General features: G+C 44.3%; 1 protein-coding gene across 1 annotated transcript in view; it reads right to left on the bottom strand.

Annotated features, from left to right (window-relative positions):
• Window positions 1-2,229: 2,229 nt before the first annotated feature.
• PRKRIP1 (PRKR interacting protein 1) overlaps window positions 2,230-12,974 on the bottom strand; it is a 32,809-nt gene continuing 22,064 nt past the window's right edge. Inside the window, exons 5-6 of the mRNA XM_044273521.1 lie at window positions 11,124-11,176; window positions 2,230-2,430 (exon numbers count right to left, since the gene is read on the bottom strand). Of these exons, the coding sequence (XP_044129456.1) occupies window positions 2,351-2,430; window positions 11,124-11,176 (133 nt within the window). The 3' untranslated portion in view covers window positions 2,230-2,350. The remainder of the gene's footprint in view (window positions 2,431-11,123; window positions 11,177-12,974) is intronic.

Below are 12,974 nucleotides of genomic sequence, written 5' to 3'. Positions count from 1 at the left end.
TTGAGGGTAAATATACAGTTGTGTTCAAAATTATTTAACCCCCACTGAAATTGAGTGTTTTGGCCAGTTTGACATTGATTTTGATTATTTCAGTCATCTTGTTTACAATTAAATCAAAGAGGCACGTGTAAGTCAGACAAATATAACATAACATTTATAATGAAATAACCACAAATGTATTTTCTGTGCTCACATCATTATCAGTTTGATTCAACCCCCAAGTGACATTTAATCTTAGTACAACATCCTTTTCCAGTTATAACAGCTTTTAAACGTGAAGCATAGCTTGACACACGTGTCTTGCAGCGATCTACGGGTATCTTCGCCCATTCTTCATGGGCAAAAGCCTCCAGTTCAGTCACATTCTTAGGCTTGCGCGCTGCAGCTGCTTTTTTTAAGTCCCACCAGAGGTTCTCAATCGGATTTAAGTCTGGTGACTGCGATGGCCACTTCAAAATGTTCCAGCCTTTAATCTACAACCATGCTCTAGTGGACTTGGAGGTATGCTTGGGATCATTGTCCTGTTGAAAGGTCCGTCTCCCAAGCCTCAGGTTTGTGACGGACTGCATCACATTTTCATCCAATATCTCCTGGTACTGAAGAGAATTCATGGTACCTTGCACACACTGAAGCTTCCCTGTACCTGTAGAAGCAAAACAGCCCCAAAGCATGATTGACCCCCACGCCATGCTTCACAGTAGGCAAGGTGTTCTTTTCTTCATAGGCCTTGTTCTTCCTCCTCCAAACATAGCGTTGATCCACGGGCCCAAACAGTTCTAATTTTGTTTCATCAGAACGCTATCCCAAAACTTTTGTGGTTTGTCCACATGACTCTTCTTATTCTTTGGAGACAGCAAGGGGGTGCGCCTGGGAATTCTGGCATGGAGGCCTTCATTACGCAGTGTGCACCTTATTGTCTGAGCTGAAACTTCAGTACCCACATCTGACAAATCTTTTTTCAGTTCCTCAGCAGGCACACGGGGACTTTTCTCCACTTTGTGCTTCAGGTAGCGCACAGCAGTCGAAGTCAGCATCTTCTTTCTGCCACAACCAGGTAGCGTTTCAACAGTGCCCTTTGACTTGAATTTGCAAATGATGCTTCCTATGGATGTTTAACATTTATGCAATCTTCTTATAGCCATTGCCCTTCCTGTGAAGAGAAATTACCTCTTCTCTTGTCTTCCTGGACCATTCTCTTGACTTCACCATGTTTGTAAACACACCAGTAAATGTCTAGAAGGAGCTGAGTATCACAGTCCTTTTAAATTTGCCTAATTTATGCTTGATTGCTGCTCCTTGACATCCACTGGTGTTTTCAATACCAAGAAACCACTTGAATGAACCTCTGTTCTTAAGAGTGGTAGTCTTTAAGGGGTTGAATTATTGTGTCAATGAAGAAATCACAAAAAAAAACATTTAATACAGCATTACAAAAACAATTGATGTCATTTTAGTTGCATTTGGTTCTTTAAAAAGTCCTTGTAAGATTTCATTCTGAACACAATTACAAATGTACACTAAATTCCCTAAATCCTTTACAGCATTGGGGGTTGAATAATTTTGAACACAACTGTAGGTGCACTAAGCCGCATTGTTTCTCCAGGTTTATAGAAATGTCTGGTTGCTTAAAGCTCAGGGAAATATTTAATAAAAAAAATACATTTATGTCCATAGCAAGACTTAGGGCCTCATTAATCAAAGCTGCCTAAGGCCTCATGAACACAAACATATTTTCGTTCCATGTCCGTTCCGTTTTTTTTGCGGACTGTACGCAGAACCATTCATTTCAATGGGTCCGCAATAAGAAAAAAAACTGAAGTTACTCCGTGTGCATTCCGTTTGTTCGTTCTGCAAAATAATAGAACATGTCCTATTATTGTCCGCATTATGGACAAAGATAGGACTGTTCTATTAGGGGCCAGCTGTTTCGTTCAGCAAAATACGTACGGTCGTGTGCATGAGGCCTAAGAGTAAAACGGTCTTAGTTGCCCATAGCAACTAAAGCCCAGCTTTTATTTTTTTCAGAGCCCTTTAGGAAATGAAATGTGAGCTCTAATTGGTTGCTATGAGCAACTAAAACAATTTTGATAAATGAAGCCCATAGTTTCCCATTAATAGTGATCACGATGAGACATTCAGTTCAATTAGGCTTTTGCATGCCATGGAACAGCTTCTGATGCTACACAATTCAAAAACAGATTTCTCCAAGTACAATCAATTCTAAACATATTGCAAAAAAATAAAAAAGTTTATAATTTATGAACAGTCATATCCCTCCATTTTGAGGCATCCCAAAAAAATAAAAAATAATAAAGTGAAGTCTATATTGACTATATCATTTTGATGTGAACTATTCATCAGAATCTTCCTCTTCTGAATCGCCATCACTAGCCGCTGCTTCTTGCCCAACCTCAGCATTTGCAGAGTTGGCTAAAATGAAAAAAATAAAGCAATAAAACATCATTGGACTTGTGCATCATCATACATTTTATGCTGTATTAGAATAAAAATTTTCTGATAGATCGACGGTAATAAATCATGAAATTGATGGGACAAAGTGGCTGGAGCACTGTGGCCCCGTCACTGACCAGCACTAGTACCCAACACTGAGTCACTCTTGTCCATAAAGCTGTGTCCAGTAGTATTATACATTTTGCAGCAAATCAGTGGGTGGACCTGGGTAACACATATAGGGCCAGATTTATCATTAGCTCAGTTCAGAATAATGGAGTTAAAAAGTCCCCCAAAAAAGTCCTAAACGCTAAAACTGCGCACAAATTTGCGACTTTTTTCTGCTCTGCACTATGCTCGCCAGTTTTCTGAAAGTGAGCGTGTTTTCTTATGTAAATGAATCTCTAGACAGATTTACTATTGGGACTATTTAAAAAGTCGCAATTTCACTCCAGTGAGGACCATGCTTATCTTATGAGACTTTTTAATAGAACATGCGACTTTTTCATAAAAACGTGCGACTTTTGTAAAGCTGCTTACTGACGGATAAACTGCTACCGTCAAACCACATTTATTAGTCTTAAAGGGCCGATCATAAATCTAACTTGGCTAAAACTGACTTTAGCCATATGTTAAAGTGGAGTGAGCTGTCAGACTAATGATAAATCTGGCCCATAAAATACTAAGTAAAAGAAAAAGACCCCACCCCCCCGCCCCCGCGCTCCTATTGTATAGATGTGTGTACATCTACCTGTGTAGTAAGATCCTGCTGCTAAATGTCTAAGAAGGAGCTATTGTTCTCCTTAGGTAGGTATATAAAAAAAATGGTATATCACCCGTAGGGGATATAGGACATAAGCGCTGGTATACACAATCAGAAACAGCTAGTCCTTTAAGTTGGCACCCTCACTTAGTGCCAGTCTAATTAGCTAGTTGATGGATTTCAGAAATACATTATGCCAAAATAGATTAATATGAAGGTCGGAGCGTATAACAAGAGGCAAATAAAATAAGTATTTACACTATGGACAAAAGACTACTTAGTAGTAGTCTTTTGTCCTACGGAGGCCCCCATACTCGTGACGGTGACGTCACCGCAAGCGGTTTCCCGGGTAACAGACCAAGCTCCCTCGGACCTGCTTCCGTCCGGAGCAGCGCTGCTGCTGGCAGGTGAGCAAGAAGGACGCCGCGATTTGAAAGAATAGCATCTTCATCGGAACAGCAAGAGAATTTTACAGCTAATAAGCGGCAAAGCGAACCAATAACCAAGGGACCATTTTGGAGGAAATGAGTATTACACTCACCGGTAATCCGGTTTCCTGGAAGTCTCCATGACACCACATGCTGAGATTGACTCCCTCCTGATTGGACAGGAAAAACACAGAGAGGTTAAAACCCCCACCCCCTCCTCACATCACCAGTGTATTTTAACGAAGAACCCCAGGATGAAAGGATAATAGCTAATAGCAGAACAAAGGGTGGGATGTATGTGGTGTCATGGAGACTTCCAGGAAACCGGATTACCGGTGAGTGTAATACTCATTTCCCCAGTCGTCTCCATGACACCACATGCTGAGATAATATCAAAGATATCATTGGGGGAGGGGGGGGTGGTGGGGGGGGGGACTGCCGACAGGACCTTACGTCCGAATCTTAGGTCATCATTAGCGGCTAAGTCTAGCCTGTAGTGCTTAGTGAAAGTATGAGCTCTCTTCCAGGTTGCTGCCCTGCAAATCTGTTGTAAGGAGGCTGAAGCTTTTTCTGCCCAGAAGGCGGCCATGCCTCTCGTAGAATGTGCCTTTAGTGAAGCGGGGACATCTTTTCCCTGAGCTTTGTATGCTTCCGAGATGGCCATCTTAATCCATCTAGAGATGGAACTTTTCGCCGCTTTCCTCCCCTTGTTGGGACCTGAAAATTGGACAAACAGATTTTTGTCTATTCTCCAAAGACTGGTAGCTTCCAGGTACTTTAATACCGCTCTCCGGACGTCTAATGTGTGGTAAGTAGATTCCTGATCGTTTTTCGGATCGTTACAGAACGAAGGGAGAACAATGTCCTGAGACCTATGAAAGGTCGAGACTACCTTGGGGAGGAAAGTTGGATCTAATTTGAAAATTAATCTGTCCTCAAATATTGTAAGGAATGGTTCTTGGATGGACAAGGCCTGCAGCTCACAGACCCTTCTGGCTGAGGTTATTGCCACCAAAAATATAGTTTTAATTGTAAGCCATCTGATGTGAATAGAGTCCAGAGGTTCAAATGGATTGGAGGTTAGACCCCCTAGTACCGTATTAAGGTTCCATGGTGGCACCATGTTTTTAATCGTAGGTCTGATCCTATCTGCTGCTTTAAGGAACCTGGATATCCAGGGATGTTCCGTTAGCTTGGTATTATATAGTGCCCCTAAGGCCGATACCTGGACCCTAAGGGTATTAGGGGATAGCCCTAAATCTAGCCCTTCTTGAAGAAAATCCAGGATTAGTGAGATGTTGGCTCTGAACTGGTTGAAGGAGGTTCCAGACCAATCCGCGAATTTCTTCCATATTTTTTGGTACTTATCGTTGGTAGTCTGCTTCCTGCTAAGGAGTAAGGTGTTCACTACTTTTTTTGATAACCCGAAGTTTAATAAGTTGGATTCTTCAGAATCCAGGCTGATAATTTTAGTATTTCCAGGTCTGGGTGAGTGATGGGCCCCTGACTTAGAAGGTCCGGCCTCCGAGGTAGAAGGAAAGGAGCTTCCACGCTGAGGGCTTTCAAGAGGGAGAACCAACTTCTTTTGGGCTAGAAGGGGGTTATCAGTATTAGTGTACAACTCTCCTTCAGGAACTTCTGTAATACTTTGGGAATAAGCGGAAATGGGGGGAATGCGTAGACTAGGTTTGTTGTCCAGCTCTGATTGAAGGAGTCTACTGCCCCCGGATGATCCCTGGGGTTGAGGGAGAAGAACTGGTTTAGCTGATGATTTCTCCTGGATGCAAACAGGTCTATCGTCGGCCTGCCCCATTTCTTTGTGATTAAGTGAAAGACTTCTGGGGCTAACATCCATTCCCCAGGGTCTAGTCTGTGCCGGCTTAGGTAATCGGCCTGAATGTTTAATACTCCCTTTAGATGAACCGCTGAAAGAGATTGAATGTTGCTTTCTGCCCAGGAAAAGATTTTGTTCGCCAGGTTCTGTAACAGGTGATGCCTTGTGCCTCCCTGGTGTTGGATGAAGGCCACGGCTGTAGCGTTGTCCGAGTAGACTAGGACGTGACGTCCTTCTGCCAGCCGACTCGTATGTTTCAGTGCTTCCCACACTGCCTTCAGCTCCTTGAAATTTGAGGATTGCTGACTTACGTAACTCCCCCATGTTCCCTGGTAGGAGTTCCCCTGGACGATCGCTCCCCAACCGTGGAGACTGGCATCTGTTGTGATGACTAGAGGGAGATCTTGTGCCCAGAAAATCCCGTTTTCTAGGTTGGATCTGCTGAGCCACCAAGTTAGCGATTTTTTGGTCTTTGTATCTAAGACTATTCTCCTCTCTAGGGTTAATTGTGATCTGTTCCATTTGTCTAAGATAAATTTCTGGAGTGGTCTTAGATGGAACTGTGCCCGGGCTACTGCCGGAATGCAAGCAGACAGACTCCCTAATACCTTCATGGCCTGTCTTATCGAACAGAATTTCTCCTTCTTGAACTTCCTCAAAGCTGACTGAAGCTTTACTATCTTTTGAGGTGGCAGAAAAGATCTTTGGGAGACTGTGTCTAAGGTTATGCCCAGAAAATCTTTCCGTTTGGATGGGATTAAATCCGATTTTTCCCAATTGATGATCCAACCTAGGTTCTGTAGATGTCCCAGGACTAACCCGAGATGGTTTTCCATGGTCTCTATGTTGTCTGCCACTACCAGTAGGTCGTCCAGATAGGGGATCACACAAACTGCCTTTTCTCTCAAGGTTGTCAAGGCTTCCGCCATTATTTTGGTAAAAACCCTCGGGGCAGAAGAGATCCCGAAGGGGAGACACCTGAACTGGAAATGTTGAATGTTTCCCTCCAATTTTACTGCGAACCTTAGAAACTTCCTTGATGACCTGTGAATTGGAACATGATAATAAGCGTCGCTTAAATCTATTGTGGCCATCACCGCGTCCTTCTTCAAGAGCTTCACTGCTGACTTCAGGGTCTCCATTTTGAATTTTTGATATCTTACATATTTGTTTAGCTGTTTCAGATTTATAATTACCCTGGATTTCCCGTTTGGTTTTTTTTATAATGAAGAGGCGGGAATAAAATCCCAGCCCTGTCTGATTTTTTGGAACTGGCTCTATGGCGTCCAAGGTTAATAGGTTTTTTATATCTTTTTTTAAGGTCACAGTTTGAGATGGGGGAAGGGTAGTGACTACGTATTTCTGTGGGGGGAGAGAAAGAAGATCTATCTGATAACCCTCCTGTATAATACTTAAGATCCACCTGCTGTTTGTTACGTGCTCCCAAGATTTTAGAAAGGAGCTGAGTCTTCCCCCCACAGGTATAGCGTCATTGTTTGCTATTGGATGAGGAGGCCTCTGCCCGGTTTGGGTTGAAGAGGAAACTTCTCCCTCTGCCTCCCTTCGCATAACTCCACCTCCCAGTCTTCCCTTTATCTTTTTTATTTTCGGGTTGAAAAAAATCGGTCACGAAAGGGCTGTCTCTTTTGTTTGTATCTTTCCTCGGGAAACCCCCTTTTTTTATTTGTTGCGTGGTCTAGGATTTTGTCCAAATCTTCACCGAAGACGTACTGACCGTGGAAGGGGAGTGCGATTAATTTATTTTTAGATGTGATGTCTCCTGACCACGCTTTGAGCCATAATGCCCTTCTCGCAGTATTTGAGAGAACAGCTGTACGGGCAGATAGTTTCACTGATTCGGCTGCTGCGTCTGCTAGGAACGAGGTTGCCATCTTTAGTAGAGGCAAGCTCTCTAGGATTTGATCTCGTGGCGTTTTGTTAACCAGATGTATCTCTAGCTGGTCTAGCCAGAGGTTCAGTGTTCTGGCCACACATGTAGAGGCGACGCCTGGTTTGAGAAGGGCCGCCGTAGTCTCCCAGGTCTTTCGCAAGAGACTCTCCGTTTTCCTGTCTAGAGGATCTTTCAACTGTGCTGAGTCCTCAAACGGCAGGGCCGTATGTTTTGCTACCTTGGCCACAGGCGCGTCCACTTTTGGAATAGTTTCCCAATCTGTACAATCCTCTTGGCTAAAGGGGTAGCGTCTCTTAATTCCCCTTGGGATAAAGGATCCTTTATCCGGTTTTTCCCATTCTGATCGAATTAGTTTTTGTACACTATCAGGGACCGGAAAAACCGCCTTCTTTCTTTCCCCTAGACCCCCAAATATTTCTTGTTGGGTAGACTTAGGGGCTTTAGGCATCTCCATCTGAATGGTGGCCCTGATGGCCCTGATAAGTTCCTCAATATCTTCAGGATTGAACAGGAAGCGCTTATATTCGCTCTCTTCGTCTGAAGATCCTGGGTGCTTTTGCACCGATTCGGAGTCTGAGACCGCCAGTCCCTCAGAGTCGGAATCCAGGATGAGTGATTTAACACTACGGGAATCCTGAGTGGGAGCAACTTTGGGGGGAGTGGGTTCTCTGGCAGCTAAGGCTAGCTGGACCTCCTCTTTTACCACTTTTCTAATGTCTTCAATTAAACCAGAAGACTCAGCCTTGATGACACTGGCTGTACATTCTTTACACAGGGCTTTGGATCCTGTGTTAGATAATCTCTTGCCGCAAATACCACATTTTTTGGTTTTTTGGGCTGCCGAAGTGGAATCCTTTTCTCCCTGAAAATGTTAAGGGAGGAAAGGATGAGCAAACTGAACCCACCATACAAATCATATGCCTGAGAGCATGTTACTCACTGTCCCAGGGTTTGATGCAGGCTCGGTTCCAGAGCCCGGCGCGAGGGGGGTGCTCATCTTGACTCCCGACCGCCAAAGATGCTCCTAGTATGAGCCACGCTTAAGCAGGGCGCCATTACCCAGGTCCTGTGCGTTTTTATGGTGTTCCCTCGCTTCAGGACCTGTGGCGCATGTGGCTGACGTCAGCGCGTTCTTGCTCCGCCCCCTAGCGTCTGACGTCACCTGCCTGCCAGCCGGAAGGGACGCATCTCAGCGCCGATCCGCCGCGTCCTCCTTCCCTCTGCATCAAGCCCTCCTGGACCGCCGCAGAGGGAATCTTCGCAGGGGCACTACGTGTGTGCCCGAGCCCAGGCCTGACCGAACAGAGGAGGGAGAGCTGCACTGCAGATCCGACCTCGGCCTGTGGATGAGACGATACTCCAGGTGAGCCCAACGAGCTCCGTGCACCTCTCCTGCTTCCTTATCCTGATGGGACAGGAAAAACACTGGTGATGTGAGGAGGGGGTGGGGGTTTTAACCTCTCTGTGTTTTTCCTGTCCAATCAGGAGGGAGTCAATCTCAGCATGTGGTGTCATGGAGACGACTGGGGAAAGATGAGGTACTAACGACACCAGTATTATCACTATTAACTTTACTCTCACTGTTCAACTTGTGGACTCAGTGTAAATACTTATTTTATTTGCCTCTTGTTATACGCTCCGACCTTCATATTAATCTATTTTGGTATAACGTATTTCTGAAATCCATCACCTAGCTAATTAGACTGGCACTAAGTGAGGGTGCCAACTAGCTGTTTCTGATTGTGTATACCAGCGCTTATGTCCTATATCCCCTACGGGTAATATACCATTTTTTACATATAAAGTACTGTTTCTCAAATAGGCGTCAAAAACACTTTTTGGCTGGAGTGTCTTCCTACCCACCTACGTACTTGGTTGAAGGCTACAAAACCCTACACTACTTGTTCTCTTTGCCTTCCTGAGTGGCACAGCTGCTGAATCTGCACAAGAAATAAAATCACTGCACGTACATTCAGGCAGCTTTAGGCTAGTTTCACACTAGCGGCAGGGGACTCCGGCAGGTGAACAGCCTGTCGGATCCGTCCTGCTGCTAGTTAAAGTGTGCCCCCGGACTGCAGTGCACACCGAGAGGCAGCCGGACTAAAAGTACTGCATGCAGTATTTTTAGTCCGGCTGCCTCTCGGCGTGTGCTGCCGCCGAAACTCCGCCTCCGCCCCCCATTATAGTCAATGGGGACGGGGCGGCAGGGGTGAACTAGCGGCAAGACGGATCCGACAGGCTGTTCACCCGCCAGAACAGCCTGCTGGAGTCCCCTGTCGCTAGTGTGAAAGTACCCCAAGACATCTAGTGCAGAGAGGACAAACATCAGCAGAGGCCTGCAGAAAGACAGCAGGGGATCTTGGGAAATCTGCAGCAATATATACGTAAAAATTTGGTAGTGGGCAGTACACTTAAAGGGTTTGTCTCATCTAAATGTTACTAAGGAGAGATGAGACTAAGCCATGACCATCAGATGGATGGGAGACAGTGGAGTGGATCGGCATTCCGCTGCTTCAGTAGCTCTCATTGCAGTACATGGGAGTTATGGAAAAAGCGTAGCACAGCAAGATATGGTATTTGTGAGCTAGGGAAACAGCATAGCCTGCTGTTCTACACCGTTTCTATAGGTCCCATGCTCTGTGCACTGGGAGCTACTGATAGACTGGTTTCCCGGCTACTGGTTGGGGCTTAGTCCCATCTCATCTTCGTTATGGCGAGATGAGACAACCCCTTTAAAGACCGGGCATCTTTTTTATATTTGCTTAGTTTTAAACAAAGGTTATATGAGCTTGTAACTAGGGATGAGCGAACCTGTGGAAATTCGGGTTTGGCCAAGCTTCAGGTCAAAGTTCAGATTCGGGACCCGAGCTTGACCCCGAACCCCATTGAAGTCAATGGGGAAACGAACTTCACTTTATTATTTTCTGTTATAACATGGTTATATCGGAACATAATAGCATTCTTAAGACACAATGCAAAACAATATGGCCATTTAGGGGGTTAATCCACCTGATCACACTGCAGCAGCTTCTTCTATCCTCACTGAACAGGACCTGCGATGTGCATGACGATAGAAGAAGCTGCTGCAGCGAGCGATCAACTGGATAAAGCAAGTTGTTTTTGTTTGGTTTTTTAACCCCTAAATGGCCATATTGCTTTGTATTCTGTCTTAAAGGGCTTCTGTCACCCCCCCAAAACTCTGATGACGTCACCCGAAAGAGAAGACGTCATCGGCACAGGCGCGGGATATGAATTGCAGACAGGGCCAGCCGGAGGAGGAGAGCGCTCGCTGGCCCTGTCAATCAGCAGGAGGAGGGGGCGTTTTTTTTAAAGGAGGATGCGGCGGCTACCAGCAAGTAGACGCCCTACTTGCTGGTAGTGAAGTAATTTGCATATTTCAAAAGATTGATTTTTAGTGAAACCAAGCCACAGAACAAGGCAAAATAGAGAATAGTCATCCAATAAGGATTTTAATATGCCCAAAAATGAAAAATGAGTTTTGGGGTGACAGAAGCCCTTTAAGAATGCTATTATATTCCAATATAACCATATTGTAACGGAAAATAATAAAAATCACCTGAACACTGAACTTCAGTGAAAAAGTCCGGGTTCCCGAACTCGCAAAGTTCGGTACGAACCAGAACTTTGCATTTCGAGTTTGCTCATTCCTACTTGTAATAGATTGATCCATCATTCATTCAGAATACCAAATCATTTCCCCCAGAAATGACATACCCTTTCCCTCTGGTTTTGCTTTTTTTGACTTTTTCTTCTCATTCTTTTTCAGCCTAAAGAGGGGAAAAAAGGCAAAGTAATATTTAAAGGCAACCTGTCACACTGAAAACGTAGTGAAATCTGTAGGCAGCATGTTCTAGAGCAGGAAAAGCTCAGCAGACTGATGTAAAGTTTTGTGGGAAAAGATTCAGTAAAGCTTGTAATTTACTTATTCAAAAAAATTCCTGCTCATTTCTGGCTTTGATATCAAGGAGGCGGACCCATCAGTGATTGACAGCTATCTCTGTACACACAGTCATGGAGGGAAGGCTGTCAGTCACTGGAAGGACCCCCTCCTTGATGTCAAAGAAAGAAACTAGCAGGAATTTTATTGAATAAGTAATTTACAAGTTATACAGAATCATATTTCCCATAAAACTTTATATTAACCTGCTCCGCTCCTCCTGCTCTATAACACGCTGACTACAGGTCAGACTGCATTCTGGTGACAGGTTCCTTTTAATGTTGCAAGCACACATCAAGGAAAATGTTCACATTATATAAAAATAGCAAGTATTATACATATCTAATTCTGAATACTATCTTTACCCTTAGCGGATATCTACCAGTAGGTTATAGAAAGGCATGTTTAAGCCAAGCTAAGCTTCCCCTGCTCCCAAGGTCAGTAGTTGTTACTAGACTTGTGCTTAAAGATGTCTGTAAGCGGAGGCAGACTGCTTACTACACAGTGGCTGTCTCTTGAGACTATAATGGTAGTATAGTAACAATCCAACGTTAAAGAGGACCTGTCACCTCTCCTAACATGGCTGTTTTAATAGCCTCGTGCATTCCCCAATTAACAACAATTCTGGAGCATCTATTCTTATTACTCTGTGTTGCGCCATTCCTTTATTATTCCTGCTAGAAGTTATGAATGCTGGCAGTCTGCAGTAAGGGTACAGAGGGGAGGTAACCAGTTGGGGATGTGTCCCTGCACAGTCTGACAATAGCCACGCTGAATGGATAGAGTGAGACAACACAAGACCCAGACTGGTTACCTCTGTACCCTTAGGCCTCTTTCACACGAGCGTGATTGGCTCCAGATGTGTTCAGTGAAACTCGCACCATTTTGCAAGCAAGGTTAGTCAGTTTTGTCTGATTGCGTTCAGTTCAGTTTTTTCCGCGATGGTGCAATGCATTTTGATGCGTTTTTTATGCCCGTGATAATAAACTGAAGGTTTACAAACAACATCTCTTAGCAATCATCAGTAAAAAACGCATCGCATCTGCTATGCGATGCATTTTTCACTGAAGCCCTATTCACTTCTGTGGGGCCAGGGCTGCGTGAAAAAGGCAGAATATGGCCTCATGCACACGACCGTGCCATTTTTTTGCGGTCCGCAAAAAACAGAAGCCGCTGGTGTGCCTTTCGCAATTTGCGGAACGGAAGGCCCATTGTAGACATGCCTATTCTTGTCCGCCAAGTAGACAAGAATAGGACATGCTATAATTTTTTTGGGGGGCCACGGAACGGTGCAACGGATGCAGACATCTTTTGCGGCCCCAATGAAGTGAATGAGTCCGCACCCAAGCCGCAAAAACTGCGACTCGTGTGCATGAGGCCTATAGAACATACAACGCACAACTAAAAAAATAGCTTATATACATACAAAAAAAAATAAAAAAAATAAAGTAAAGTCTAACACAATATTATAAATTAAGCATGTTATTTATCATGCATGGTGAATGAGGTTTTAACCCTTTCATGACCGGGCCCAAAAAAAAAAAAAAAAAAAGCTTGAATGTCCAGGCAACTTTTGGTGATTTTGTGCATGTGGGACTGGAACTTTTTTTTTTTTTTTTTTAGGTTTA

The sequence above is a fragment of the Bufo gargarizans genome, unplaced genomic scaffold (genome assembly GCF_014858855.1).
Source record: "Bufo gargarizans isolate SCDJY-AF-19 unplaced genomic scaffold, ASM1485885v1 fragScaff_scaffold_703_pilon:::fragment_4:::debris, whole genome shotgun sequence".
NCBI classification, from domain to species: Eukaryota; Metazoa; Chordata; class Amphibia; order Anura; family Bufonidae; genus Bufo; species Bufo gargarizans.
The sequence above is the reverse complement of the archived record's forward strand: the minus strand, read 5'-3'. Positions and strand labels throughout refer to the sequence as shown.